This window comes from Colletotrichum abscissum, assembly GCF_030869225.1.
Source record: "Colletotrichum abscissum strain IMI 504890 chromosome Unknown Scaffold_8.1, whole genome shotgun sequence".
In the NCBI taxonomy this organism is placed as follows: domain Eukaryota; kingdom Fungi; phylum Ascomycota; class Sordariomycetes; order Glomerellales; family Glomerellaceae; genus Colletotrichum; species Colletotrichum abscissum.
In genome coordinates, this window is record NW_026850525.1 from 1,275,892 (window position 1) to 1,303,531 (window position 27,640).

The following is a 27,640-nucleotide window of genomic DNA, read 5'->3' on the forward strand; positions in this document are numbered from 1 at the left end:
CTTCGTACCATCCGTCGACTCCTCATCTCACAGCTGTCAGTGCAGGTGAGTCGCGCATGTGGGGGTGGTCACGGTCGTTTAACAAGCAGGTCGCGTGGATCACAATGACCTTTTAGGCATTCGGGAGGGTAAACTGTTTTGCGTTGAGGCTGAGACATTGCATATCCGTGGGAAAAGTGTGGTCCTGGAACTGGAACTGCCACTGACGAGATGAGAGAATCCAACGATTGATACCCAGGCCTCTTTTCATAGCTTTGTATGGGCACAACGGAGTACTTACTTTTGCCAATACACTGCCCACATACCATACCTTATTCAGTCGGTGTAACGAGCCCCAATATTGGCCATTTTCGTGCCACTTCTCACGATGATTCCGCTTCAACATGCCCGCCCCCCGCTCACCACCCGTTCCCTTGATCGACGCCTGGGACGTTGTTTGTTGATGGATAGAAGAGCCGACGTCGCTGGCTTGGTGCTTGCCTGGATGGCGAGTATCGAATACCGGTACAATGTGCCCAAGACCTAGGTGACTGTCTACGCCCCTCGTTCTCCCACATTCCACTCATCCCTCACGTCGCTCATACACGCCCACGACGCCCAAGACGCCCTCCTCCTGCGTATGGACGACACACGATATCTCAAACGTGACAATTGGTCAAAGTCAACGTCCACCCACGTTCCTCGTCCAATCCCGACTCATTCTCAACCACACAGACCTACCACAACAACAGACACCACACGCAACTCTTGCAGCTCACGTCTAGTCCCGGCTCTGTGTCCCCTGGCAAATGGCCTGCTCCGACCTGCACAACAAAAAGGTGGCTTGCCTTGGATGGGCAAGGACGCCGAGTTCAGTTGGTCGAGGTGTCACCGTCTGCGCCTCTAGCGCGACGACCACCACTTCCAGTCCTCCGAGACTCAAGTCCACGACCCCCAAATGTCCAATGGCTCATCCAATGGCTCATCCAAGAGTCCAAAAACTCCAACATGCTCTTCCAGCCAAGGGGGGTCCCACGTCCTTTCTCCTTCCCCACTGCTCTGGGCGCCCCAAGCACTGGCCTCAAACAAGGGCTATCCCCCGAGCCAGGGAAGCCAAGAACGACATGGAGCAGGGGGCGGCGAGCGAACGGCGACGGCGAAGGCCACGAGGGGCGCCGGGGGCACCACCAGGGAGGGCACCCTGACGAAATGAAATGGAAACCGTCGTGGAATGGGACGCATCGGCTTCCATTGCGGCTTCAAGCTTGTCGTTGACCTCGGACCTTTCCTGCTGCCCCGTCCCGTTACTCTGCTGAGCAATTTGGGTCTCTGTTCGCTCTCTCTTCTCTCGAATCGACCCTGACAAGTTCGAGGGCAAGACATGATGTGCAAATTATGTACCATACTATGCCATGACCATTCAGTCCAGATTTGGAAAACGCGTCTGCGTGGACGGTGGCTGTCCGTGCCGTAGACGCAGAAAACCAACGGCTGGCCTGTCCTTCTTCTCGAATCTTGCGGCTTGCGGCTTGCAACTTGCCCCATCACTGTATCCTAGACGCGGGCCAATACGCACCATTGACGGCGTTCCAATGGTCCGTATCCTCCTGGTCGTGCATGCATACTTGTTTCATCGCGCTAGCATCTGCGTCTGTTCTGCATCTGCCTCTCTGGTCTTCCGTACACAGTAGTGTACGGATACATGGTCCCCATCAGAGAGCCTCCCGCCCTTGTCTTTCCATCTCCTCGAGTCCCTCCCCTTCAGGAACCCTTGCCGGTTCGTTGTAAAGTCTGGTGTGCCTCGTAAAGTACATTGTACACATCGTGCGCAAGAACAACCGATACAGATACATGCCATTGCTTTCCCTTTTCTCCCGCCCTTTCTGTCCTTGTTTGTTTCTTTTTCCTCCTGCCCTCTGCCGTGTTGTGCTTTTTGCCGTTGTAGACACGCGGAACAAGGAATAAAGAAGCCTCTTCTGAACCAACCGCATCTCTTCGCTTCTTCCCCGACCAGTCTTACAACACATCTACTATTACCTATTGCTTGCCTATCGGCTTATTATTCAAGTACGAATACCTGCCGTACCATTTTCCTTGCTCCCTGATCTACTTCAGGTACCACTACTTTGCTCTCACGTTCCTTACGCCTCTACCACTATTCATCACGCATTCCTCTCTTGTCGTCTAATTCATACCCTTCACCAACCATTCTTCTTTAACGCCCTACCTCTCAGGCTAAGCGGCGCGCTATACGCTACCGCCCGTTCTAATCAACATTGCTCCTCCGGCCCGCCTCGTCAGCCTGTCGCAGACCTGCCCGGGTGCTCCTTTGATACATGACGCATGCGCTGCTAGGGTCCCCCCTTCTTAGTTGCTTAACTACTACCCCAATCCTCGGTCCCCTCGTGGGTTTCTCTCCTTTTGTTCGCCTCAGTTCTCGTGCCTTGATTGACCACTCGACTTCCTCCTCTCCTCTCGTACGGATACTCAGCGTCACCGCGGCTGTAGAGGGCGCATTTCGCCACCTCTCCCGCCTCTCCGATTCCGACAGGCCTAGACGACAAGCCGCATTGCTGTCTATATGCACCATGAATCAGGTTCCAGCATAGATCACCACCTGGCCTAGACATCTGGGGCGTCCGATCAAGAATCCCACCCAGCCTGGACTGGCGAACCGGGCATTGACATTGGCATTGGAACTAAACAAATCGTCACGGCACGGCACCGGACGCATCCCGTTGGCAATCCTCTTGGGTCTCACCAACAATATCTATACCCTTCTCCGTCATCTCTCTTCGGACCTCACCACACTTCATGGCATAACAGGGGTCAGCTATCAAATACAACGCGCTTCGTCCTCTGGCCTCCTTCACACTCGCTCTAGCCTAGAGCCACGCACGAAGTAATCACCAATTGCTGGCACTGCCATGGGCCTCTTCAAGTCGGCCAACCCACCCGCCGCTCCTGGCGCAGTACCTCGATCTTTAACGGGCCAGTCCATTCGGGGCAAAATATCAGGCCCGATTCCTATCCCTAGCCCAGTCGACGACGAATTCCCAATGCGCAACCCGGGTACCGGGATTGCTACGCCTCTGACCGAGGGCGACATGAAGGAGCAAATGATGCATCCGCCGCAGGCCGAACAAAGGGCCGGGTCGATTGTCTCGGTCCCTCAGCCCCAGCCCGAAGTTTCACAGGCCCCGAGAGCAGACTCGGTGATTGCACCAACGGGTTCCGCCGGTTCTGGCTCCGGTTCAGCATCATCACCAACATCGGCGACACACGCAACACAGGCCAACACGCCCCAATCACAAAGAAGAACAAACGCATCCAGCAACTTGCGATATTCCGCCGTGAGTGCGTCATCTGAACAGACGGGCGCGAGCAAGGATCGTCCACAGCGCAAAAAGTCAACCTTGCGCGGCGCGTTGGGGAAGCTTTTTGGTCGCAAAAAGAAGACGGGCTCTCAGGGCTCGACCGATTCGCAGCGCGTATCGACGTACAACGCCTCGAACCAACACAAGAGCGTAAGTTTCGGCACCGGCTGCTCCCGTACCATAGCATTCTTTCTGAACTTGGAGACTGACGGGGGGACCAACAGGACACTTCCGGGTTAAGCCGAGTCAAGGAAGCCGAACCAAAGCGATCGGCGTCCTTGCCGATCACTGAGTACGACAGAGCATTACGGTCTCACTCCATAGGGCCCCAAGACATTACCGCCATTGAGAGTGCGCGCAATTCAATCAACGTCGACCCATCTTTGTATCAAGGCCACAAGAGGGCGGCCACAGCCACGACAAGTCAGATCTACTCGGCTCCTTTCAGGAGTCGCGAGGGAGAACTTGCAGGCCTCTCGCCTCGTCCTGCAAGCACCCACGTCCGCGGGAGCCGCCTTTTCACAGATGACGATGACCCCGAAGAAATTGGGCGAGCCATCACTAGTGATGTTAGCCAAAAGCGCCGATCCAGGAGTCTCAGTGGAATGCAGAATCCAGAAGGACGATCCGAAGTTCGGCGCAGAAGCGACGAAATCCGATATTGGAGAGAGAGCTATGACCCAGCCTTCATCGCATCGCCGGCGTCATCCAATATTCCAGACCATGAAAACCAGTTCACGGGCATGGCACCTCCCATGAGCATGCCCGAATCCCCAATCGAGCAGGGACAGGTGCACACACCACCTCAACCATTCTCGTTTGGGAACTTGACGCACATGAATGTCATGGCTGGCATGAAGATCACGCAGGCGGCCAGCATCGAGACGCGCATAGAGACGCTGGAGGAGAGGATGCACCGTGTGGAGGACGTGGTGACGCATCTGTGCAACTCTGTTCCTGGATTCCAGATCCACATGAGCCAGCCGCAACGTCCTGCGCCATCGGTACCGGGTTCGAATCCATCTTCTCAGACGACAAGCACCGCAGTCAATCCGGCACTGCAGCAACTCTCGCGCCAGCAAGCCCCAGTCTCCCGGTACAGCAGCTCTGCACACTCGAAGGAGTCTCACACCTCCTTCGGCGAGACTCCCACGTATGTGGGCTCTCTTCAACTCCCTGCATCCATGAATAGGCCAACCTCGAATTCCACCATCCGTGGCGTGACGAGCTTACCAGCACTATCTCGTGTCGAGCCGAACAGGGCGCAAGAGACCTTCACAGCAGATCACTACACGATGCTTCTCGCGCTGCTGGAGACGGAGAGAGCCTCTCGACAGGCCCTAGAGTCTCAGGTCAAGAAGTTGACGAGACGCCTGAATATGATCTCTGGGCCCAGCGGTCACGGCCGCATGTCTCTGGCAATGGAGCCTCCCCCAACTGCCAAGTCGTTTGGCAGCGTGTCTGCCTTTGACCAGGATTCATCCGATGAGGAGGAGGAAACCGCGTCCAGGAATCGACAATTTTTGGCTGAAGATTCTGGCGTTGGCACCGGCCCCGGAGACGAGGACTCGTACTCGGAGGTTTTCGCGACGCCAAGGGAAGAGCAGCATCACGGCTACGGCGCGTTCGGGGAGGAGTTGCGCGACGAGGACGAAGACCCCCAGCGAAAGAAGGCAGCCAGGACATTGTCGCTGAGCCAAATGACGCTGGGTAAGAAGCCGTCGTCGACAGGAGTGCGGATTTGATATTTGATTTGCGGCACTGTTTTGCATTGTTTTCCATTTCAGGTTTGTCATTATACCCCGGGAGATGTTCTCCCCTTCACGAGGCGACGATGACGATTCTGTTCTCGGCAGCCGTTGAGTTGAAGGCGTCTCCTGTCTTTGCGATTCGGCACTGATCCCAGCCCGCAGCTTCTGACGGGCCCAGCATTGTCATGGTAGCGAAACATTTTTTATTTTAATTTCTTACTTTTTCTACCCGTACATACGACTGCTCATTTCCGTTCTTGACGATCTGGTCGGAACAGTCTTTGTGGGATACATTCCATTGACGAGGATTCTGTTTTCTTTTTGTTTTATCCAAGCGTGCGGATATCTCGGCGAGAGGAAAGAGGGAAAGGCCAGAGAGCCTTCTACCGGTGCAATCGAATTTCAGGACGATAATGCCCGCAAGAAGTGGAAGAGGCGACCGGTCAGGTAGCCACAACTTGGTTCTGCAGGTTGTGTGCGTGTATAACATGCAGATGTGTGCCCTCAGTTGGACACGGATTAGTTCCAATCATGACAAGACCCAAAGTGCTCCGCTGCTTTAGATACAAGATGCACCAGACGTGTGGTATACTCCGAGCGATGCACAATTCAGACAGACAGAGCAAGACAAACAAACAACGGGCCCGTATGACAAGGTTACCCAGTCGTAATCTCCGGATTGTCATCTCGGGGAAGAGAGGCCAGAATGTTTCGAGAACATCTCCAGGGCCCCCCATCCTTACCGTCAGGCTAGGTGAGGGTAACGCGGATTCGGGAAGCCTGGCAGCGTGATTAGTGGCTCAGCTCGTCAACATGGTGTCAGCTCGCCCGCACTTGGTGATGGCGTTTGTCAGTGACAGCGTGATAAGTAGCCATATCGCTCCGCTCCGCCCCCGCCCGACGAAAGCCGCACTTTGCAGGTTAAAAACTTTCCACGGCTCCAGAAAAGCCAGGCCAGTCGGCCAGCCGTAAACCGACGCTATTTGAATAATGTTCGAATTGGAATTCCTCAGGCTTTCTAGAAAACTAGATGCTAGGCAATCTTAGCTCAATCCACTCATGAGTCGCTCCATCCATAGGTCTAGCCAACTCCGCAAAAGATTAAGATTGAATGATACGGATAGAGGATTTGTGGATAACGTAGGTAGCTTCTCCGCCAACTGGGTTGGGGAGTATGGGAGGACCCAAGGAGTGAGGATTTGAGTGGGCACCTACGTAAGCACAACTCTACCTAGACGGAGGCCGTTATCAGTGGGCTAAGCTCTTTGCACAAAAATGCGAACCACGAATACGGATACAAGGAATTTGGGGGGCATTTTTCTGCGAACAAACAAACGCACATACCACCCAACCTCTCTCTCTCTCTCTCTCTCCTCCGCCCGCGGTTTCTTGCCCCTCTTGATTACTTCAACTACACACGTAACTCCGTTCACCCAACCCCTCGTTGTTCGTGTTGCGCGATTGATAGCTATCAATTGCAATTGAACGTATCGGCTTTCTGACCTCTATCGGGAAGGTCAGCGGATATCTTTGACGGGTCGAGACTTTTGCGCTTTATAAAGCGAATTCTTTCGTCGCGACAGCAAGCTCGCGCGCATCATCGCTCTCTACCGCAACCACAAAGCCGAATAGCAGAACGAGAAAGCCGCCCAACATGTCCGGCTGGGTCGATTGGTCAAAGACCACGCAATCCCGCAACTACCGCGGCTCAACCTCCTTTGCGACGTTCATGATCATCGGGCGTACGTCTCCTCTCGTCCCCCTTCCCCCATGAGCAACCCGCGCATCGAGAGCGAGAACTCCTCGACCACGAACCCAACCGAGAAAACTAACAACCCACCAAACAGCAACCTGCTTCTTCCTGGGCATCCTCTTCGCCTCCTTCCCCTACGACTTCCCCCTCCTCTGGACCTCGGCCCCCGTCCCAGAAACCTTCTTCGCCCACCTCGAAACCCACCTCAAATTCATGCACCAGTCGCCCCCCCTGATCGGCCGCCTCCTCAACATCATCGTCTTCACCGGCTTCCTCGGCTTCTTCATCAAGCTCTTCCGCCCCTCGGAAGCAAACGTCCTCTTTGACGGCGCGTCCCTCGTCCTCTACCTCATCGGCGTCGGCGTCTACATTACCAACATTGTCAAGGGCCTCCGGTCCGTCAGCGCGGGCATCTGGGATGACCCCAACTTTACCGGAGAAGTGAAAGACGGCCCCGTCACGGGGGAGATCATTCTGGGCAAGGAGGATAGTTTGAAGGTGCTGGCGGCGAGCAATACCATTTTGGCGCTCGTGTTGGTTGGTGTGCTGGTGTTGCAGGCTGGGCAGTGGTATGCTGAGCGCAAGGACCGCGAGGACTTTGCGAAGCTGGAGAAGGAGGAGAAGGGGGCCAAGGGATCTGCGAGTAAGAAGAAGCAGTGAGAAGCTTTGGACTCTTCTTTCTGGGTGCTTGCGCAGGTGGGTATTGCGCGGATGGATCTAGGTCCTTGGGAGGTCTTAGGTAAAGTGAGGGGTTGCGAAATATCATGATTGGTTTGCCCTTCACATCGACTTTGATGGCTTTTAGGGTGGTTCTAGGTGACATTTGCTATTCGCATCGGAAATAAGGATCACTGTATGAGGCGCACCATCAATGGGCAAAGGCACATTATGCCTCATTCAAAATATATCATGTCTCAACGCCATTCTTTTTGAACTTTGACATTCGGGCTCTATTTAAACCCTAACCTCTCGATAAGGTAACAACGACAAGCAAAGAAATCCTGCCCCCTCAACTAGCAGTCCTATCGCATCTCTACCACAGATAAATGCGTCTACCTTTTTTTTACTCCTTATCCCACTCACACGCAAGCCCTTACTCGAGCTTGAGCTGCTCAAACTGCTTAATCGTGTCCTCGAAACTCCTGGCCTCAGACTCGAGGTCGACGAGCTTCTGCTTGTCCAGCTTCTGGACGGCCTCGGCGACCTTCTCCTTGTAGATGGGGTCGTTGAGGACCTTGTGCTGCTTGTCAATATTGGCGCGCGCCTTGTCGAGCCTCTTCTTGGCCTTCTCAACCTCGGCGTCGAGGTCGACGCGGCCCTTGACGTGAAGGTACACAGAGGCGGAGGAGGCGACGGGGAACGCGACGCAGCCGGCGGGACGGGCGGCGTCGGAGGTAATGATGTCGATGCCCGTGACGCCCTTGCCGCTAAGGGTTTTGATGGAGGCCACCTGGTCGTTGATGGTCTGGTGCGAGGTGGCATCGTGAGACTGGATAATAACTGATGATCGTGTCAGTGGGCGGGACCTACATCGCAACATCGGCACATGTGACTTACTCTTGCTCTCCTCCTTCTGAGCGTACTCGCTCATGAGGGATCTCGCACCACGCGAGCATCCCAGGACAAGCTCGTACGCGGCCTCGGACTTGGGGTCATCAAACTTGGCGTCGTAGACGGGGTAGCTGGCAAGCATGATGGACCTGGTCTTGTCTTCAGGGCGGCGAGGCAGACGCTGCCACAACTCCTCCGTGAGGAAGGGTGTGAAGGGGTGGATCATGGTCAGCGCACCCTCCAACGCGGTGTACAGGGTCTGGACGGCGCTGGCGGCCTCCTCGGGAGTGCCATCCCTGATGATGGACTTGCTGTTCTCAATGTAGACATCGCAAAGGAAGTTGAGAATGTACTGGTACACGATACCAGTGGCCTGCTGGAAATCTCTCGCCGCCAGAGCGGTGTTAATCTCCTTGGCGGAGTTGTTGAGCTTGTGAAGGATCCACTTCTCCGCGAGAGTAACACCAACGGTAGCCTCCTTGGCGGGAACAAAGTCCGCGGGCAGGTTACCCAGGACATACTTGGACGCTTGCCAGATCTTGTTGCAGAACTTTCTCCAACCAGTCATGACCTTGACGTCAAAGTTGACATCACCGCTCGTCGATGTGAGCGCAGCCATGGTGAAGCGAAGACTGTCAGCACCGTTGCGAGGCAGACCATCAGGGAAGGCCTGCTTCTGGTACTTCTCGGCCTTGGCAACTTCGCTGGGGTGGAGGTTACCGGTGCGAAGCTTGGCGTGGAGGTCCTCGAGCTTGATACCAGCGATGGCGTCCAGGGGGTCAATGACGTTACCCAAAGACTTGCTCATCTTGCGGCCCTCTGAGTCACGGACGAGGCTGTGGCAGTACACCTCAGTGAAAGGAACCTGGCCAGTAAGCTTGATACCCAGCATGACCATTCTGGCAATCCAGAAGAACAGAATATCCCAACCAGTCTCGAGGACAGAGGTAGGGTACAACTCCTGCAGGTCTTGGGTCTTGTTGGGCCAGCCCAGGGTTGAGAAGGGCCACAGACCAGAAGAGAACCAGGTATCGAGCACGTCCTCATCTTGCTCAAGAGTGAAGTTCTTGCCGGGAAGGGCAGCCTTGGCCTTGGCCTCGGCCTCCTCGCGAGTCTTGCCAGCGAACCACCGCTTGTTGTCCAGGGAATCGGACTTCTCGCCCTCAACCTTGGCCAGGTACACAGGGCAACGGTGACCCCACCAAAGCTGACGGGAGATACACCAGTCGTTGATGTTGGCCATCCAGGCGTAGAAGCTGCGCTCGGAGGACTCGGGCTTGATCTTGATTCTGCCGTCCTTAACAGCGGCAACGGCATCGTCGGCCATGCTGCGCATGCTCATGTACCACTGGGGCTTCAGCAGAGGCTCAATGACGTCCTTGGAGCGCTCGCAAAGGGGAATAGTCATGGCGTTGTCCTTCTTGTCGACGTAGAGACCGAGCTGCTTGAGCTCCTCCTGAATGGCATAACGCACGCTAAAGAGGTTAGTTTGCATGAGGGTATGCGAGATCTGCACAGTCACTTACTCGAATCTCTTCTGACCCTGGTACTTGCCACCATTCTCGTTGATGTTTCCATCATCAGTAAGAATGTTGATGAACTCGAGGCCATGCTTCTGGCCCAGGTTGAAATCGTTGGGGTCGTGGGCCGGGGTAAGCTTGACGGCACCGGTACCGAACTCTTTGTCGACATAGGTATCCGCAACGATGGGCATCAGACGACCCGGGATGATGGGGTGGATGGCCTTCTTTCCAACCAGGTGCGTATATCTAGGATCATCCGGGTGAACAGCGATACCTGAATCACCCAGCATGGTCTCAATACGGGTGGTGGCAACCTCAAGATACTCATCGGTACCCTCAATCTGGTACTTGAAATGAATCAAAACACCAAACTCAATCTTCTTCTCGTAGCCGGGGACCTCCAACAATGTCCTTCCAGTCAGCTCCTTGTTGATAACCTCGAGGTTGGAAAGGGCGGTGGTGAGCCTGGAGGACCAGTTGACAAGTCTGTTGGCGCGGTAGATGGTACCCTCCTCGAAAAGTCTGACAAAGGTCTCGGCAACGGCGGCGGACAGGTTCGCGTCCATGGTGAAGGCCTCACGGCTCCAGTCGAAACTTCCTCCCATCTTTCGGAGAGCAGCGTTGATCTTGTCGTGGTATTCGCCCTTCCAGGCCCAGACCTTGTCGACAAAGTCCTCACGGCCGAGGTCGTGACGGGTCTTTCCTTCTCTTCTCCAGAGCATGTTCTCGACAACGCTCTGTGTCGAGATACCGGCGTGATCGCAACCGGGGATCCAGAGCGTCGTCTTGCCCAACATGCGGTTCCATCGAATCATGATATCTTGAAGGGAGTCGCCAAGGGCGTGGCCCAAATGCAGGGCACCGGTGACGTTAGGAGGAGGGTGAGCGATGACGAACTTGCCCGCGGGCTTAACCTTGCCCTCGGCAGTGAATTCGGGCTCTGTTGAGGTTGAATTAGCTCACGCAAGACCTCCCACAAGAAAGGGGTGCGACCGGTATCACTTACTGAAGAAGCCTTCCTTCTCCCACCAGTCATACCAAGCACTCTCGACAGCTTCAGGGTGGTACGCCTTGAAGTGGGGGTCCTCGAGGGGCTTGAGGCGCTTCTTCTCTCCCTTGGGGGTATCTTCAACGTATTCAGGGATAGCCTCTTCCTCCTTCTTCTCGGCCTTGGCCTTCTTCTCCTTGTTCTTGGATGCAGCGGGGGCTGCGGCGGCCTTTGCGGCCTTCTCGGCCAACTTCGCCTTGAATTTGGCGTCCTTTTCGGCCTTCTTGCGCTCCTTCTCCAATTCCTTCTCGGTCTTCACCTTGGGAGGTGCGCCAGCGGTCGCACCAGCATCCTGACCGGCGGCATGGGTGGCGGACGTCGAGGCAACCTGGGCCTTGGTTTCGTTAGAGACGGCAGGAGGAACCTCCTCCTTGAGGCCCTCAGTAGCGCCGACTGGGAAGGAGACACATGGGTCAGCTCAATGTCTGAAGGCGTCACAATGGCAATTGGGCCGGAAGGCATCGTGAGAATGTGGGGTGTGGGATGGGGGAGGAGGGGCTTGCGCACTGGGGTTTCCGCGTCCGCTGTCGGTGGCCATGGTGGCACGTGTCTGTAGGAAAGGTCGAAGACGGGGAGGACGTGGACGTAGACTGAGTGATGGAGGGCGCACGCGGAGTGCTCGAAGAAATATTGAGTTGGACGTGGTGGATATGTTTGCGAAGAAGCCCGGGGAGGTGGGCTTCGACTGATGGTACAAATACAAAAAAATCTCCAAAGGTCTCCGAGGAGGGGCAAGCAACTATGACTCGGCGGTCTGATTGCAGCACTTCGCGGATTTGAGTCACAGGATTGGGTGTTCGAGGAGGAGGGCCTTGGAGGGGTCATGCAGCTAAAATTCGGGTGCGAGCCACAGGCGCAGGGAACCTGAGGTGCTCAAGTCCGATTTACCAGCCACAAGCAAGGGGGGTTTATCGATGACTTGCCTTATCGATAACGAGTATCCGTTCCTCAGAGCCGATAAGGTAAGGTACCAAAGTTCCTTTGGGATGAGTCGCACGCCGCTTCCCGACGCATTGAACCTGGGAAGCTCAAGCTCCAGCCACACCAATCAAGGTTGTTGGATAATTCATCATACCTACATTCATTCACTTCCTCCTACCTTCCAAAGCTGGAGCAGCTGCGGGAACCTGACTCACACAAGACCTCAATTCATTTCAATGGGTTTGTAAGAAAGAAAGTAATCTCATCAGCATATGCGTCTGTGATTATCAATCCAGTCGCGGACGAAGAACAAGCATTCCGAGAGCTCGGCCCAGCTTGGAGGTGGTGACCGTGACGCGATGTATATCCAGAGAGCCATCCCCCGGTTCGCTCAGTGTGCTAGACATTCATTGGCTAGACGAGGATATAAAACTGCATGCTTTTCTGTCCACGGGAATGAAGAGAGCTGGCAGGTGAGCCTGCCGGAAAAAAAAAGAGATCTTCCTTGCATCGAGATCTCATATCTCATTAATACTGACCGCGTGAATAGGGTACCCTCGTTCAGAGAGTGACCAAGACTGTCAGGTCTTTACAGAAAGCAGGCCTCGAGAAAGATGACGGCGCGGTTGTAGTACTTGCTTCCCGGCCATATGCGTCATGGCTGCTAGATGAAAAGTTTATGGCCGCACTGCTGCGACCCTTTGGGGATTCGAAATCATCCGGCGATGTGGGTCGCGAGTTCAACGCTCTTACCGGTGTAGTCGATGGCCTTCACCCCCTTCGTGCATTCGGTGACATCCCACACGGATTCTCATTCTACTACGGGCCAAAGGATATGATCATGCCGAGGCTGTGGCAGGGGATGAGCCCTAACATGCAGTCTGCTCCTCGTAGCAACGACAAGCTGAACGCTGCCATTACGTTTTCCTACGGGTCGAAGCCTGGCAGTTACGTATGCACACTTCCCTTGGCAAACACGATCTTTCAGAATGGCCTCCAGTCGACTCTCATCGCTAGCCGCTGGAAAGTCAACTTGAAGGGGGGTTTGGATCTGGTCGAGCGCGAAGAGCGACGGGCTCAGGAAGTCAACATCTACACCAGAGGGAGCGATCACACCAACTCGATCCAGGCACCCCTGGTCCCCATCACGGCTCCGCGGAAGATCGTATCGGGCCTGGGCAACATCATCAGGCAGGTCGACGTAGATGGTAAAGAGACGCCTGCTTCTGCGGAGCTCGAGACGGCTGTCCAAGCGCTCTTCGATAGGCGGACGGCAGAGGGCCATGAGTTCCCTCCGGGCCCCGTAGGTGTATGGGGAGTTGTTTGTCCCCCTGGCGATGACCAGGCGGGAACCATTGAGTTCTTGAACCGGTTGTCCGAGACATCGTCAAAGGTACGGAACGCTGGAGACGAGTGGTCCATGGTCCTGAATACGAAGGAATATATGAAATGGCTCATCAACAGGGGTGCCAGGGTCTACAAGATTCGTAAGTTGAACACCCGGCCCAATAATGAGTAAGCTCATCTAACCAGAGAATGAAGAGAGCGGTGGCGGCGGCTGGGGGAAGAAGGCAGGCCTCCTTTCGCTCGATCCCGAAGTCAAGTATTCCGCTTCCTCTGAGGAAGAGGATCTTGACAGCTTCATCCGTTCCTTTGAGAACCGGAACGACGGTGGTGGCGGCGACGCCGAACAAGGCGTTATCGCTCCGGGCTCGTACATTCAATACTTTGTCGCTCCGCCCTTCACCGCCGCCAAAGCGAATACAGCTGCGGAAGGCGAATCTCAGTTCACCGACTCCTTTGGAGTGACGGACGACGCGCGGTTAGAGGCATCGCCAGTTCCCGCTTCGCGAGACTGGAAACAAATCCGCCACCAGTTTGGTGCGGTGACAACCCACGGGCTCTTCCTCGAGTGCAGGTCGCTGCATCCTCTCGTCCGTGAGACGAAGCTAGACGTGCCCGGAGCGTGGATCGGACATTTAGGACTCCCTGACCAAAAACGTTCCAAGTTCAGAAGGCTTAGCCTGCACACGGAGAAAGGCTTGGGAGCCTCAAGCTAAGATGTAAAATCTATGGATGTAAGACTAGGGGGGAAAACTACTGTAATTGTCTTTTTAGGGAATGAGCTCTGTCACGTATTTTCTCTCGTCGTCGCTGCAAAGCTTGAGCCGGTCATCCGGTGTCGTGGTGTAGGTAATCGGGAGGGTTTTGACGAAAAAGAACTGACGCAATTCTGTAACTTGCAGCTCAGATCGCCGCAGGTGGATATGCACACTCTTTCTCTTTCATACATCTCATTCTTTATCAACGAGAGGTCACTCAAGCATTTAGACAGATAATTTAGACGACATAATCCTCAAGATTCCGCTTCCTCGATCATGGCCGCAACCAACGTGACGCCCTCAAAGATTGGAGTCATCTCCATCGGCGACATGGGCGTCGGCATCGCCAAGCTCCTCATCGCCAAAGGCTTCCAAGTCGCAACGAACTGCAAAGGCCGCAGGTAAATTCACACACCCTCCACCTGTATGAAGTAAACATTCGATATCAACTCGGAACTAACATTGCTACAGCGAGGACACCCTCCGACGAGCCCGCGACGCAAAAGTAGAGCTCCTAGACACAGACGAAGCCCTAGCATCCCAGTGCGCCGTAATCCTCTCCGTCGTGCCCCCGCGCGACGCAGAAGCCACCGCGGAGCGCATCATCGACGCCCTCGCCGGCACTGCATCGTCGCGCGAGACACCCCTCTACTTCATCGACATGAACGCCGTCGCCCCCTCCACCTGCAAATCCATCGCCGCCTCCTTCGCCCGCGCCCGCGCCCCCGCACGCTTCGTCGACGCCTGCATCATCGGCGCCCCGCCCAGGCCCAAATCCGCCCCCAACGCCGGCACGAACGTCTCTGCCTCGGCCCCGCCGCCCGGTACCGGCGACGACGACAACGACCCGGATGCGTGGTACGTCCCGGGCATGCCCATGTCCGGCCCCGACAAGCTGTCCGACCTCTCCCTCCCAGGTTCCTCCCCAGGCGACGCAAATGCATCCTTCGGCGCCCGCCTAAGCGCAGCCCTAGGCGGCAACCACATCTCCGACTCCATCGGCGCCGCCTCGGGCCTGAAAATGTGCTTCGCCTCCCTCTCAAAGGGCTTCACCGCCATCGCCACCCAGGCCTTCACCTCGGCCCACAGGATGGGCGTGCTCCCCCACCTGCGCGACGAGCTCGCCGCCCGCCTCCCCTCGCACCTGCAGTCCGCGGAAAAGGGCGTCGTGACGATGCCGCCCAAAGCGTACCGCTGGGTCCGCGAGATGGAGGAGATCGCCAAGACGCACGCCGAGGAGGGCGGGTTCGGGCCCGAGTTGTTTGTCGGCGCGGCGGGCGTGTATAAGTCCGTGGCGGAGGATTCGCCGCTGGGCGGGGAGAAGATTGGCAAGAGGAAGAGGGGCACGACGGTGGAGGACGTTGCTGCTGCTTTGACGGAGGGGTTTGAGAGAAAGAAGAAGAAGACGGACTGAAGACTGATTCACTCTCCCCATAAGTACAACTTGGACGAAATGTAGATTTCAGGCAAAGGGTCAAAAGTAGCTTTGAAGACTTAAACATTGTCTCAGTTACATTTCAACGCTGCACTCGTTTTTTTTGAAGTTTTCCAAAGATCGCTCTCGACGCCATTCGTACCATGAACCATATGCTGCCTGCCCAAACCTCCTAGCGCCTCCTATCCCCAGTACTATTACACCATGATCCATTATGCGCCGGCCAGGATACTCTTACACTATATAACATCATCGCACCTTCGTCACAAAATCCGTTGTCCTTATTCCAAGAACAAATGTTATAACACTGACAGTGTCAGGTCACCAGAGAGCTTCGCCTTGATGTGCACCTCGACGTCCAGGTTGAGTCTGAGGTCAACAATAAAGCCTCGCTCGCCTTCGTGTAAGATTTCTCGCGGGTTCTTCTCGCGTTGAGGTCGCGGTGTAGAGAAGTCGGGACCGCCAGGAGGGAGCTCGCCACCGTCCTCGGGCATCTCAGTTATCGGAGCTCTCAGGGAGAGATTCATATCCGACGGTCGCCGACGACACGCCGGAGGCCGCCGGATCGGTGGGAACGCTGATGATGATGATGACGATGAGCTACTCGTGGTGTCCGTGTCAGATGCCAGCGCAGACGCGCTGTTCTCGCCGAGGCGCGGCACTCTTCTAGGTGCGGCCCGTCGGTTTGAATGGCCTGACCGGAGTGGTACCGGGTCGACTAGTTGCTCATCTTCCGAAGGCATCGCTGTCGATGGTGCTGGCGCAGGCCGAGGGGCAGCTGGGCGTCTTCTGGCAGGCCTCGACGCCGACTGTCCCGAGCCTGACTGATTAGGCTTTGGGTTGGCAGCGCCCTCCCCAGCGTCGTCGGTCTCCCTGTCGCGGTCAGAGCCGTCCGACGCAGGTCTCCTACTCAAGTCTGATCCCTGTGGCCGCGACGGTCTCCTCCGCTGCTTGGGTGGTTGAGATTTGGGCCGGGGCCGTGATTGTTGCTGGGAATTATTTGGTGTAAGTATAGTGTTATTGTTGTGTGAAGCTGGCGACGGGCCCTCCGTGTGCTGGGCTGATTCCATCCCGTGTAAGTGATGAAGAGTCTGCCCAGTACAACCGGTTGATGGATGATGATGGAGTGTAAGTTGATCAAGAGTTGTTTGGATTAACTGTGTATATACTGAACACGACGATGGTGGTTGCGTATGTCCCGCTGATGTCAAAAGTTAAGATGTTGGAGATTCGAGGGTTGAAACAAACCCTCGTGTCGCGCTCTGCAGGTGGTTTGCCTCTTTATGTGTCGATCGTTATTCTCACGATTCAGTCGTACAGCGAAGGGCGCAAGACGGGCCTTCGTGCTCGGGAGAGGTGATATAAGTCTGTACTATCACTAGCAGCCGTCATATTGTTGCGCTTGCCCTATTGTCGGTCCGTTTACATAGAGTCGCCAGGTCGATGGTAGCAATCGGTGTCTCCGTTTGAATAAAGTGTGGCCGTGTCCGTGTTCACGGTTCACCGTCGACTCTCCATTCCGGTTGCAACGATTTCCAAGGTTTGAGGTGACGATGGGAAGAGTGAGGCAAGGTAGACGCCGGGAGAGAGCTGGAGTGTTGTGGTGGGAGACTTGGGGGAGACGGGAAGGTGAGAGGCGCTGACTGGGGGCCGGGGAGTTGGAGTGGGCATTTGTCTTAGTGCCAGAGCTTCTTCCTGCGACGTGCAAACGCGGGCGCGGGCGAGGTGCATGCACCCTGACGTTGCAGGCCGGGACGTGCACTTGGCGGGGGACCTGGGGCGACATGGGTGATTTTTCTTGGTTTTTGGAGGACCGTTGCCAAGTTGTATGTCACACTCTTCACATGCATGGAGGGTCCCCGACGATCGCAAACTTGATTTTTTAGGGGGCGGCGCCGCGGCGGCTCACTCGTGGACCTCCCCAGATAGGCATGTCCCTTGTTTTGACGACTGCGATTTACGGGCACTGCAGTTTATGTACGGACATCCAGTCAAGCCAGTCTCACCCATACCGAGACATGCCCTGCTCTTTGCCGCATAGGTGAAGGTGAGCCTGGTAGGACAACCAGGCCCTAGCACAGCACACCGAGTTACTCAGGAACAGCCGCTACCATCGATAACTCGTCCTTGTTGAGTTGCTCCAGTCTCCAGGGGGTCCAAAGCGGCGAAAACGGGGATCTGCAAACCTACCGAGTAACATCGGCAGGAATATTTCAGGAAATCTTCGGCGGACCACTCGAGCAAGTGGACACAGAAGCCACGGAGGCAATGCCGAAGAAAAGGGTCCAAGATTCCAAAATCCTTGATTGGTGCCCTGGTTCACTCGAGTCCCTGATTTTGGACCATGCGCGGACTGTAATCCGGATTCAGATCAGGTTCATCAACAAGCTGATGGTGTTATTGTTGACTTCTATAGTTAATGGTCCACGATGCTATTGGTGAAGGCGCACAATGGTGGGTTTTCTGACAACTGGCTTTCCACGTGTCTCAACCAGGCTTCTCCTCTCTCGTAACTTGGTCTGAGGACTGGCCCGAGACATTCCGTGCAGCATAAACCAAGGTCAGACTGAGCTGGACCAGGGTTTACTCGATCATATCGATATCATCGTTCGCGGCGGGGACCGCGGCAGCGGCAGCGCCACCGTTCGGCTGAGGCGCAGCCTCTCCGGAGTTGCCTCCGCCAAAGTAGTCAGCCATCTCGGCATCCAGTTCCTCCTGTGTCTTCCGAGTACGACCGTCTCTACCCGAGCGGCCACCTCTTCCACCTTCTTGGTCTCTGCCGCCATCTCTACCACCGTCTCTGCCACCATCTCTACCGCCTTCTCTGCGAGCTCCAGGTCTGCGTCCGCCACCACCGCCACCGTTTCCGCGCTGGCGGGGCATAGGGCTTCGCGAACGGTTTCCACGGCTTCCGGGGACGTATCTGTCAATGCCTCTCTCAGCAGCCTCGTCGACATCGTATCTTCGTCCAGGGGACATGGATCTCGAGCGACCGCCGGGAGCAGAGATTCGCTCTGCAAGTGGACGGCCCGGCATCACCGCCGAGTCAAAGGGGTTGCGAGATCGACCGCCGGCTCCACCGCCAATGATTGACAGTTTGATGGGTTGGCCTGAGATGTTAGTCTTTGAACTGCCAATGACAAATTGACTCGAAAAAAAGGCACTTACCGTTAGCATTAGCACCGTCAAACTGCTTGATCGCGTCCAAAGCATCCTCGCGGGACTCCATCGTGACGAAGGCAACGCCCTCCGAGCGACCAGCGCGATCATACTTGAGATCCAACTTCGCGACAGGGCCGATTCTGTTAAACAATTCCTGCACAAGCTTTAGTCCGGGCCACGGTATTCGACACCTTTAGGGGAGCATACTTCCAAGTCGTCAGGAGTCAACTCGTAGTGGATGTTCTCGACGCGGATTTTCGAGCTGCTCGAATCTCTGTGACATCCAATCAGCGTATGCTCGGATGGATTACGGCACAAAACTTGCCTTTGCTCAGGCTCGTCGCGTCTCCGTCGAGGGGCCGGCGCACGGCGATTGTCTGCTCCGCTTTAGCTCATGTTGTAGGTGTGGTATAGGATATTCGGTCGTACCGTGCTCTTCGAATCGATCGTGAACCCATTCACTATTCGCAGGGTTAGCTCACTGCCACCTTGGGAGTTCATTCTGCGTGGAAATACCTATCGAGGTTTCTAGGCTCGTCACGGAAGGACTGTATCGCAGGACGGCGACACCTGTTAGCTGTGCCATTGCAATCGACAGGTACCGCTCCCGGCCTTCAACAAGACGGTCGGCATGGAACCGAAAGCTGCGCGGTAGTCGTGGTCGACCGGGATGAGGAGGGAGGAGGGTCATTCAACCTGGACAATCAGCCTGGAGATCTACCAGGTGACGGGTTGTGTATGCGGCATCGTACCTTTCTAACGCCGTCGCGAGGATATTCCTGGCGTTCGCGTTCGCGTCTTCGGGGGGCACCTTTACCGTTTCCACGGTTGTTGCGAGGGCCGTCGCTCTTCTGCAATTATTTTGGTCAGATCCGAGGTCGCATATCGTACAAGGCTGCGGGTTTCCTTACCTTCTCGCCAAGGATCTCGTCAAGGCTGCGGTCCAGCTTGTCCGCCATGATGATTTGTTGGGTGGAAATATGTTCAGAAAAGAATCTATGCAACCCAAGATGTCGAATTGGGTGGTCAAAAAAATCACCTCGGTACCGTGGGAGGTGAACTTTGCTGCAGGATGTAAAAGGGACAACAATGCTGATCGCGACTCAAGTGACCGAGTGCAGTAGACACAGCTGGTAAAGGCAGGCACGGCTGACCGCGGATTGAATGGAGCATCCGACCGCCAAAGAAGTGTGGCGCACGCTGCGCTCGGGACAAAGTGGGTACGTGGCTGAAGCCCCTCGACTCTGCTGGAACTTTGCTTAAATAGGTTAGCACCAATCGGCTTCGAGATGTATGTACAAGTAGAACAGGAAATCTGGAAATAGCTCCCCATGTTTTGACGCCTGGCGGGCTCCCCACTACAGGTCTCAGGGGTCCGAGTAATCCACTCCATTTGACCCACCTCAGACTCCCAGTGGCTTCCCATCCGCCCACCGTTATCCACTCAGTCAGTGGAGTGAACCCGCAAGTACAAGCACCAAATAGCGCTGCTGGTCGCAAGCTTTACAGGCGCTGTCTCGCTTGTCGCGCCTGTATCATCCGTGCCGTCAGCGCCCTGCATCCCCTGATGTGAGGCAGGAGGATCTCTCGGCCCGGAATTAGTCCTCGAGGGAGATGAGGCTAAGCCCCTTTTGTCGTCTGAATTGTAACTTTACTGTAGAGCTGTCCTCCCGATGCGCCTCCCTTGAGTTGACCAGCCCGCCAGAAATAGGAATCTCGTATCTGGCCAATTTCTTCACTCCCTCGGCGAGAGACACACGGGAAGGAGCGCTCAGTGTCATCTTTCATATCCATTGCATGGCACCCCCGATTCCCTGCGACAAAGGAAAGAAAACCGTACCTGTTCTTCTTAGGACCCAATACCCGCGATAACTAAAGCTCGCTTGCAGCTTCGCGAAAGCCAAGCCAAGCCGAAAAACCATCGAACAACCACCTCTGATCCCTCGACAACCTTTATGATTTCTGCATAGTCTCCCTACTCGTCAGATTGCCTGCCATGGCCCGTCCCATGGGGTCAGTTCGCTTGAAGAAGGCGAACCCGGTGACCCTCGTCCTCGGCGCCGTCCTCTGCATCTTTATCGTTGTCTTCCTCGTCGGACCTTCCAAGTCAACAAAGGCAGAGCCAGCCGGTACCGCCTCCCACCATCTATCACCTCCTACCGCCCCCTACCGAAAGAAGGCCAAGGGCGACACGAGACCGCCGCCCGTCGTCCGCTACAACCTTAACAATGTCACCATCACGACCGACCCCATCGGCAACCGCGAATCCGTCCTCATCCTGACGCCGATGGCGCGGTTCTACCAGGAATACTGGGATAACCTCTTGAACCTCAACTACCCCCACGACCTCATCTCCCTCGGCTTCATCCTTCCCAAGACCAAGGAAGGAAACGCAGCGACCGCGGAGCTACAAGAGCAAATCACAAAGACCCAGGGCTCAGAGAAGAACCGCTTCAAGAGCATCGTTATCATGCGCCAGGACTTTGAGCCGGCCATCGCATCCCAGGACGAGGGCGAGCGGCACAAGATGGAGAACCAAAAGGCCAGGCGCGCCGTCATGTCAAAAGCCCGCAACTCGCTGCTCTTCACGACCCTGGGCCCCCAGACGTCGTGGGTGCTCTGGCTCGACGCCGACATTGTCGAGACCCCGCCGACCCTGATCCAGGACCTGGCGGCGCACGACAAGCCCGTCATCGTCCCCAATTGCTTCCAGCGCTACATGAACACGGAGACCAAGAAGATGGAGGAGCGGCCCTACGACTTCAACAGCTGGCAGGACAGCGAGATTGCGCAAAAGATGGCCGAGACAATGGGCCCCGACGACATCCTGCTCGAGGGATACAAGGACATGCCGACATACCGCGCGCTGATGGCGTACTTGGGCACCGATGAGAAGGACAAGTCGGTGGAGATCCCCCTGGACGGCGTCGGCGGTACTGCCTTGCTTGTCAAGGCAGACGTCCACCGCGACGGAGCCATGTTCCCACCCTTCTCCTTCTATCACCTCATTGAGACCGAAGGTTTCGCCAAGATGGCGAAGCGCCTAGGCTGGCAACCGTTCGGACTCCCGAATTACAGAGTAAGTAGACCTCGTCAAGATGTCATTGATCTACACAACCGCTCACACTACTTCAGGTTTATCACTACAATGAGTAAGGGCTAGGCATCACGATGGATGTGATCTGGGAAACAAAATGACGAGTACATCACGCCTTTCATCTAGAGGTGTTCAATGGAAAACAGAAAGTTGAAACATCCCCCACCCACCTCTTAGTCGCCAACAGCATCGGTGGCGGTATTACGAATTTTACGCGCGGAACAGACCTCATTGGAAAGAAACCTCATATGCTCCTTTACCCCTATGTGCAGATTACCCCCTTTCTTTCGTATCTTGCCAAAACATAATTGCGTTCCACTTTCTTCGGATGGGAAATGGCGGCCGGGGGGGTTGGGCAACGGGCGTTCTCTGCAGTACATTTCACACAGCAAACTACATAAACAAATCTGGGAGTCTGGTGGAATATCGGGGGGATTAGCTGGTTGAAGGGGGTGAGGAGAACGCTTCACTTCTGACCATTGGCTTCTTGAGGGTGTAAGTTGAAAAACAACGACGCGCCGCGAGGAATCGAGAGGGGGGTGCGGTGACGAATCGTGGGTTGAGCAAGATATCCACGGCATTAGAGAGAGCACCTATTCCATGTTTTCAAGGGCTCTAGTGTGATAGAACAAATGATATTGTATCTCAAAGTGAGCTTCTCGCTGCAATTATACAATCTTTCATTGAGTGATGATGATAGCCCTCTGGGTACTCCCTACCAAACGAGCCTTCCGTCCTTTCCCTTCCCAGCCCATCCCGTTCCATGTACATTTTATGTATGTGATCTTGTCAAGTTATCTTTACCCAAAAACATAAGCCGCTGCTGAAATCCAACCCAAATTCTCTCCCTTCAGAAGACTGGACCACATTAGTCTACCAGCCAGCTAGGCAGGGTAACGTTCCCCCAAGTCAGACTATGCCGCCTCCAAGCTACGATGACAGCGACAGCCTTCACCCCGCAAATCAACCTCCCCTCGCCTCCCCAATTCCCAACGGCCCTCCATCTACGGTCCTCTACGGCCCCTCTACGGCCCATCATACCGCCCCTCGTCATCGCGGCACCAAAACTCAACGAGCGCGCGCGTGCCCAGCACGTCCCCGCCGCGCAGCAGCGCCGCGACGTCGACGTTGAGCGGCGAGTCCGTCTCCGGGTAGGCGAGCAGCGTGCGCACGGCGCGCACGCTCTCGAGGACGCTGTAGGCGGGCGTCCAGGCGTCCTTGAGCAGGTCGAGGCAGACCTCGCCCGTCTGCAGCGCAATGTTGGCGTGGACCACAGGCGTCGCGAAGCGTATCGTCGGCGGGCGGATGGGGTAGTCTGTCGGGATCTGAATGTGTAGGAGCCAGCGGCCCTCTGTGTCGTCGGATTCAATATTAGCCATGGTCCCCAAGATGGAAAGAGGGGGGGGCGATTGTGCAAGGGAAGAAGAAGAAGAGAGAGAAGACCTACCATCATACCCGTTCCCGATCCCCCGCCCGTTGACAACAGCCTCCCACGTCAACAGATCCTCGTCGTCGACGGGGCCCAACCTCTCGATGCCCCTCTCCTCCTTCTTCTCCGACCGCCACACGTCGAGCTCCTTGATGAGCCTCTTGATCGCGCCGCGCCCGTCCGACGTGGACTTTGACTTTGACTTCTTGCTGCCACGGTCTCGTTCTCCTCCGCCTCCTGGCGCCGCGCCCGAGGGATTCGTCTGGGAATCGGGCAGGTTCTGAATGCGCCACGACATCTTCGACAAGTTGGGATTCCTGTCTCCTGCTTGCAATCCGGGCTGCGCGCGCGATGGATGGACGGACGGACGGACGGAGGGGGGAGGACCTGTGGTTCGACTGATAGGCTCCTGGAGCTTATGGGTCGCAAGTAAGGGAGGGAAGACGGTCAATTGGTACGTAATCGCGTATGAGTTGATGTGGTTCCCGACAGTGTTCGAGTAGATTCTCGGAGCAAGCTGGCTGTATGAATAGCTGTTGATAATCTTTTTGGATTGGGGGGAAAGCTTTGGGGCAATCCCCAAGCCGATGGGCTGGGTTTAACTTAGTTACCTTACCTTAGCAGTAGCCGAGCCACGCTCTCCAGCTTCCCCAGTGTGCCAATAAGACGTACCTTGTGACGCGACAGGATACCTAGGTGGGTCCCGTGGGTTCAGCCGAGGTTTCCCACGCCGGCTCTCGACTCCGGGTTCAGTCCGGCATCTGGCCAACATCATCCGCATCGTCCGTACGCCGTTTGCGTTCCATTTCGTTCCGTCTCGTGCCATCCCGGCCAGTGTCACTGAAGTCTTCACAATGCAAATGCTTAAACTCAGTATCATTGGCAAGTGGTCAAGTGGAAAGATTCAGAGTGACTCTCAGAAATATGTTCATTAATATTTGTCTACGTCGCGATTTGTGCCATCTTCCATCGTCTAGAGGGCTGAAACAGCCGGCCGGCCAAAGAACTATGAGAGACACTGCAAAAGTGCCTCGACTTGTCTGCCTCGCCAAGTTTTCGCCTTCCTAAATTCGCATTTCATCCCCGATATGTCCAGAGAACGGAAACAAAACCATTGAACCACATGTTTCCGGCCCCCACAGTTGTCACCAAGACATATGGCCGCGAACCTGCTATGCTCATGCAACTTGCTGCTCATGCTATCATCACAAAGAACGCCGAATCCGTGTCCCAAAAAAGCCGAGTCGTCGGGGTTCCCATCTCTGCGCGTTGCGTGAAGCTTTGGTGACGACCCGGTGATGCTTTTCTTTCGCTAGCCAGGCTGCGTCGGCAATGTAGTTGCAGACGCAAATCCCGTCCTAACGAAGAAAGACATTGTTCCGCCAGAAGGATCTGGTCGAAGAGAAAGTGTAAAGAGTTGTACAATAATTCCATATACATGCGTCATGAAGTCACATTTGTTGTTTGCGGTGAAAGCTGGCTATATCGTAGCCAGTCACCCTGACTCGTTGGTGTGCGTCTCCTATTGAAGTTTAGGATGCAGCCTCCTCTTTGCTGGGCTTCCAGAATCGCATCATCCGGCTGAGTCGTTTCGATTTGCTGGACTTGTGCTTCTTGTCACCCTCGCCATCGTATGAGACCTCCATTGATAGCTTGCTTCGCTCCCCATGAGAACTGCTGATAAGTCTACTCAGACTGGCAAGGCTGGATCGCCGCCGCCCGAATGCTGCTGAAGATACTGAGACCGGCCGCTGTTGGTCGGGTCGTATGGGCTCCTGTCTCAATTGAGAGCTGGTGGCAAAGGAGCTGTCCCTTGTCATGGTCGAGTGACTGGAGGTCAATGACGGTATATCTACGGAAAGCCTGACTTCTGGGCCCGGCTCCCCGAGAAGTAGAGATTGGAAGTTATTCTCCTCATTGACTGAAGATGGTGCCGTAGAAATCCGCTGAGCGTCATATGACATGGGCGAACGGGGTGATGGGAAGGATGAGGCGTGGCTCATTGAATAGGGGCTGACGGGAACGTGCGAAGCAGTCGGCAGGTGGAGGGGACTAACGTCGACAGGGGCCAAGTCCTTGCTGGCGAGAATTCTGCGCGGAGACGGGGTTGCGGAACCAGTAGACTCTGCTTTTTCGTTGAAGATGGAACCGGTACGGAACTCGGGGATCTGGGCAAAGGGCTCTTCAACAATGACGTCCTCTTGCAGGGGAATGGGCGCTGTCTCCGCGCTCATCTTGGCTTCTACTTTCGGTGCGTCCGTACCAGTGACCTGATCACGGCTGATGCTGCCATCAGGGCCGCTGATAGAAACATCGTCGAGAATGGGCTGCTGGACTTTGTTGACAGCGGGCGGTGTCGCCTCGTCGCCAGAGGATTCCGCACTGTCGTTGAAATCGCCTCTGTTGGCACGACTGCTCGTGTACAGTGATGCGCACTTGCCAGGGTGCTCGTCGTCTTCTTCGTCCTCCTCGAATACGTCGGCCATTGTCGAGCTGCTGCCAAAACGATGTATGCCAAATCGGCCCACATCGAATGGTACCATCTCAGGGGCGCTTTCAGCGCGACGGTGGTAGTGCATTCCTGGCCCGCTGAAGCCTTTCATACCCTGTGCGCTGTGCAGCTGGCGCTTGGTGGAGGCTGCGGCTTTTTGGGCGGCGTCCCATTCAGGGTTATTCGCAAGAGGCGTGTTGAAAGGACCCAGCGCAGCATCCAGATCAATCATGGGGAAAGATGTGTCGTCTTGGGCCGAGGCAGAGCGCGGCTTCCATTCTTGTAAGCTCTGAGGTTGGCTGGATGTATCCGTCACCATGAGTGTAGGTGTGACCGGTTCGACGTTCACTTCCGGTTCCATCAAGAGTGTGAGGGGTTCATCCTTCTGCTCGATCGTCTCGAACTGGCGGGCAGAATCGCCCGTGAGATCCAGGTCTTTGCACTTCTTGTTCCGCGGTTTACTCTTTCGTGCTAGAATTGATCCGGCCCAGTTCTTGACCTTCTTCTTCTTCTTGGACTTCTTGCCGTCTGCTCTCTGGCCGGCGTGGTCCGAAAATTCTGAGAAGCCAACCGATTCCGAGTTGGGCTCTGAGGTTGATGAGGAAGATGAGCTGGTTGGCTTGGATCCAGAATCTGAAGAACTCGAGCTCACGGGTCTCGTGCGGAGTGGTGACGCAGTTGCGTTGAAAGGGTCCAATCCGAAGAATGACCACCTCTTGGGAGTCTTGGTTGGACTAGGCATCGGGGGGCCTACAGAGCCTGCTTCAGGCACGTTGATTAGGGTAGGGATGGAGTTTCTCCTCCTTGGCGATGCCCCGACTGATTGGATGCTCTGGGATCGTTCCAAAACCGCCCCAGCAGTGCTAGGCCTGGACTCGTTGTTCTGGCGAGAAGGTGTAAGTACCAGAGGAATAATAGGCTCGGTCTCCACATGTGTAGTTGTCGTTGGGATGGAAATGATGGACGAAATGCTTCCAGATACCGAATGCCCTCCGGGTCGAGCTGTAACTGTGCTAGAAGTATCGCTTGACACCATTGATAGCGGGCGTGGGATGAACTCGAGGGTATCAGAGAACCCAACACGAGCACGCGTGACTGGCCTGGCTGCGGGAGAAGCCCTGCCACTTGATGAACCCGAATCTGCAGTGACTGGCCTGGTAAGTTCTCTGGGCACTCTGAGGGCTGGTTCGGATTCAACACCCTTCAGAGTCTTCTCGACCAGACCCGCATTGTGATGGTCTAAACGCCGATCAAATTCAGCCGGGCTTGTAGGAGCACTGTTGCCCCTGAGGTTACCGGACGCTGAAGGCTGGACAATGAGAGATAGGTCATGGCTTGAGAGCGCAGCAGAGCGTCTGTGTTTGTGGCCACGACCGCCTGGAGGCTTCGGGGGCAATTGGAAGTTTGGGGACGCAAAACCACTCTCGGATCTCGTTGGGCTTGTGCCAGTTACGGTGATGGAATCTCCAGAACGGATGCTTCCTCCTACAAACTCGCTCCCTCCTCTCCTGTGTCCAACTCCAGTTGGTCTTGCAGGTGATGCCGCTAGTCTCGGGGACACAGGCGGAGGGGATAGAGGCGGGCTAAGCAAGAGGGATGTATCTGGAGACAACGAAGCGCCGGGATTGAAGGTAAAGTTGGGGAGCGCGGGTGATCTTGACGGCCGATCTGCTGCTTCTGAGTTCATGTTGAAGGTCGATCGGTCTTGAATTTCGATGGCGGACAGCGGACGTCGCCCAGTTGCTCTCGAGAAGGATGACGGTGCAGAGGCCGAAGAGGGCCTTGCCGGGAAGACGAATGGTGGGTTTGGTAGTGGAGGCATCGTTCGTGGAGAGTGTGGTCCGGAGAATGATGATGTTGAGGAAGTAGAATTATCCAGCATTACTGGAAGAGAAATCGCTTGCATCGAGGGCTCGTCCAAAACCTGTGTACTTGTGGCTATCATCATACTCTCAGGTCCGACAGTGGTTGCCATGCTTTACTGAGCCGCTCTGCGGCTACAGGTTTGATCAGCAACTAAA

The 27,640-nt window shown here is 55.5% G+C and overlaps 10 protein-coding genes across 10 annotated transcripts; 5 read left to right on the plus strand and 5 right to left on the minus strand.

Moving 5' to 3' along the window:
* Positions 1-1,596: 1,596 nt before the first annotated feature.
* On the plus strand, positions 1,597-1,767 carry CABS01_04417 (uncharacterized protein; the record flags this gene model as incomplete). The annotated part of the gene is made up of 1 exon (XM_060537788.1): positions 1,597-1,767. One exon carries the CDS (start codon positions 1,597-1,599, stop codon positions 1,765-1,767), a length of 171 nt encoding a protein of 56 aa, XP_060390633.1.
* A 1,139-nt stretch (positions 1,768-2,906) lies between these two features.
* On the plus strand, positions 2,907-5,101 carry CABS01_04418 (uncharacterized protein; the record flags this gene model as incomplete). Its single annotated transcript, XM_060537789.1, has 2 exons — positions 2,907-3,506; positions 3,581-5,101. 2 exons carry the CDS (start codon positions 2,907-2,909, stop codon positions 5,099-5,101), a joined length of 2,121 nt encoding a protein of 706 aa, XP_060390634.1.
* A 1,660-nt stretch (positions 5,102-6,761) lies between these two features.
* CABS01_04419 (ER membrane protein SH3) lies at positions 6,762-7,520 on the plus strand (the record flags this gene model as incomplete). Its single annotated transcript, XM_060537790.1, has 2 exons — positions 6,762-6,849; positions 6,955-7,520. 2 exons carry the CDS (start codon positions 6,762-6,764, stop codon positions 7,518-7,520), a joined length of 654 nt encoding a protein of 217 aa, XP_060390635.1.
* Positions 7,521-7,953: 433 nt separating this feature from the next.
* On the minus strand, positions 7,954-11,520 carry CABS01_04420 (valyl-tRNA synthetase; the record flags this gene model as incomplete). Its single annotated transcript, XM_060537791.1, has 5 exons — positions 7,954-8,360; positions 8,418-9,886; positions 9,938-10,874; positions 10,941-11,375; positions 11,490-11,520. 5 exons carry the CDS (start codon positions 11,518-11,520, stop codon positions 7,954-7,956), a joined length of 3,279 nt encoding a protein of 1,092 aa, XP_060390636.1.
* A 619-nt stretch (positions 11,521-12,139) lies between these two features.
* CABS01_04421 (uncharacterized protein) lies at positions 12,140-15,419 on the plus strand (the record flags this gene model as incomplete). The annotated part of the gene is made up of 6 exons (XM_060537792.1): positions 12,140-12,143; positions 12,366-12,376; positions 12,454-13,390; positions 13,446-13,841; positions 14,265-14,406; positions 14,477-15,419. 6 exons carry the CDS (start codon positions 12,140-12,142, stop codon positions 15,417-15,419), a joined length of 2,433 nt encoding a protein of 810 aa, XP_060390637.1.
* A 320-nt stretch (positions 15,420-15,739) lies between these two features.
* Positions 15,740-16,510, minus strand: CABS01_04422 (uncharacterized protein; the record flags this gene model as incomplete). The annotated part of the gene is made up of 1 exon (XM_060537793.1): positions 15,740-16,510. The coding sequence occupies one exon, from the start codon at positions 16,508-16,510 to the stop codon at positions 15,740-15,742; it is 771 nt and encodes a 256-aa protein (XP_060390638.1).
* Positions 16,511-18,023: 1,513 nt separating this feature from the next.
* CABS01_04423 (RNA binding protein) lies at positions 18,024-19,561 on the minus strand (the record flags this gene model as incomplete). The annotated part of the gene is made up of 7 exons (XM_060537794.1): positions 18,024-18,550; positions 18,609-18,756; positions 18,810-18,979; positions 19,032-19,063; positions 19,119-19,150; positions 19,355-19,453; positions 19,514-19,561. The coding sequence occupies 7 exons, from the start codon at positions 19,559-19,561 to the stop codon at positions 18,024-18,026; spliced, it is 1,056 nt and encodes a 351-aa protein (XP_060390639.1).
* Positions 19,562-20,598: 1,037 nt separating this feature from the next.
* On the plus strand, positions 20,599-21,758 carry CABS01_04424 (uncharacterized protein; the record flags this gene model as incomplete). The annotated part of the gene is made up of 2 exons (XM_060537795.1): positions 20,599-21,681; positions 21,738-21,758. 2 exons carry the CDS (start codon positions 20,599-20,601, stop codon positions 21,756-21,758), a joined length of 1,104 nt encoding a protein of 367 aa, XP_060390640.1.
* Positions 21,759-22,724: 966 nt separating this feature from the next.
* On the minus strand, positions 22,725-23,426 carry CABS01_04425 (ubiquitin-conjugating enzyme; the record flags this gene model as incomplete). The annotated part of the gene is made up of 2 exons (XM_060537796.1): positions 22,725-23,050; positions 23,147-23,426. The coding sequence occupies 2 exons, from the start codon at positions 23,424-23,426 to the stop codon at positions 22,725-22,727; spliced, it is 606 nt and encodes a 201-aa protein (XP_060390641.1).
* Positions 23,427-24,660: 1,234 nt separating this feature from the next.
* CABS01_04426 (cell wall proline rich protein) lies at positions 24,661-27,594 on the minus strand (the record flags this gene model as incomplete). The annotated part of the gene is made up of 1 exon (XM_060537797.1): positions 24,661-27,594. One exon carries the CDS (start codon positions 27,592-27,594, stop codon positions 24,661-24,663), a length of 2,934 nt encoding a protein of 977 aa, XP_060390642.1.
* Positions 27,595-27,640: the final 46 nt, after the last annotated feature.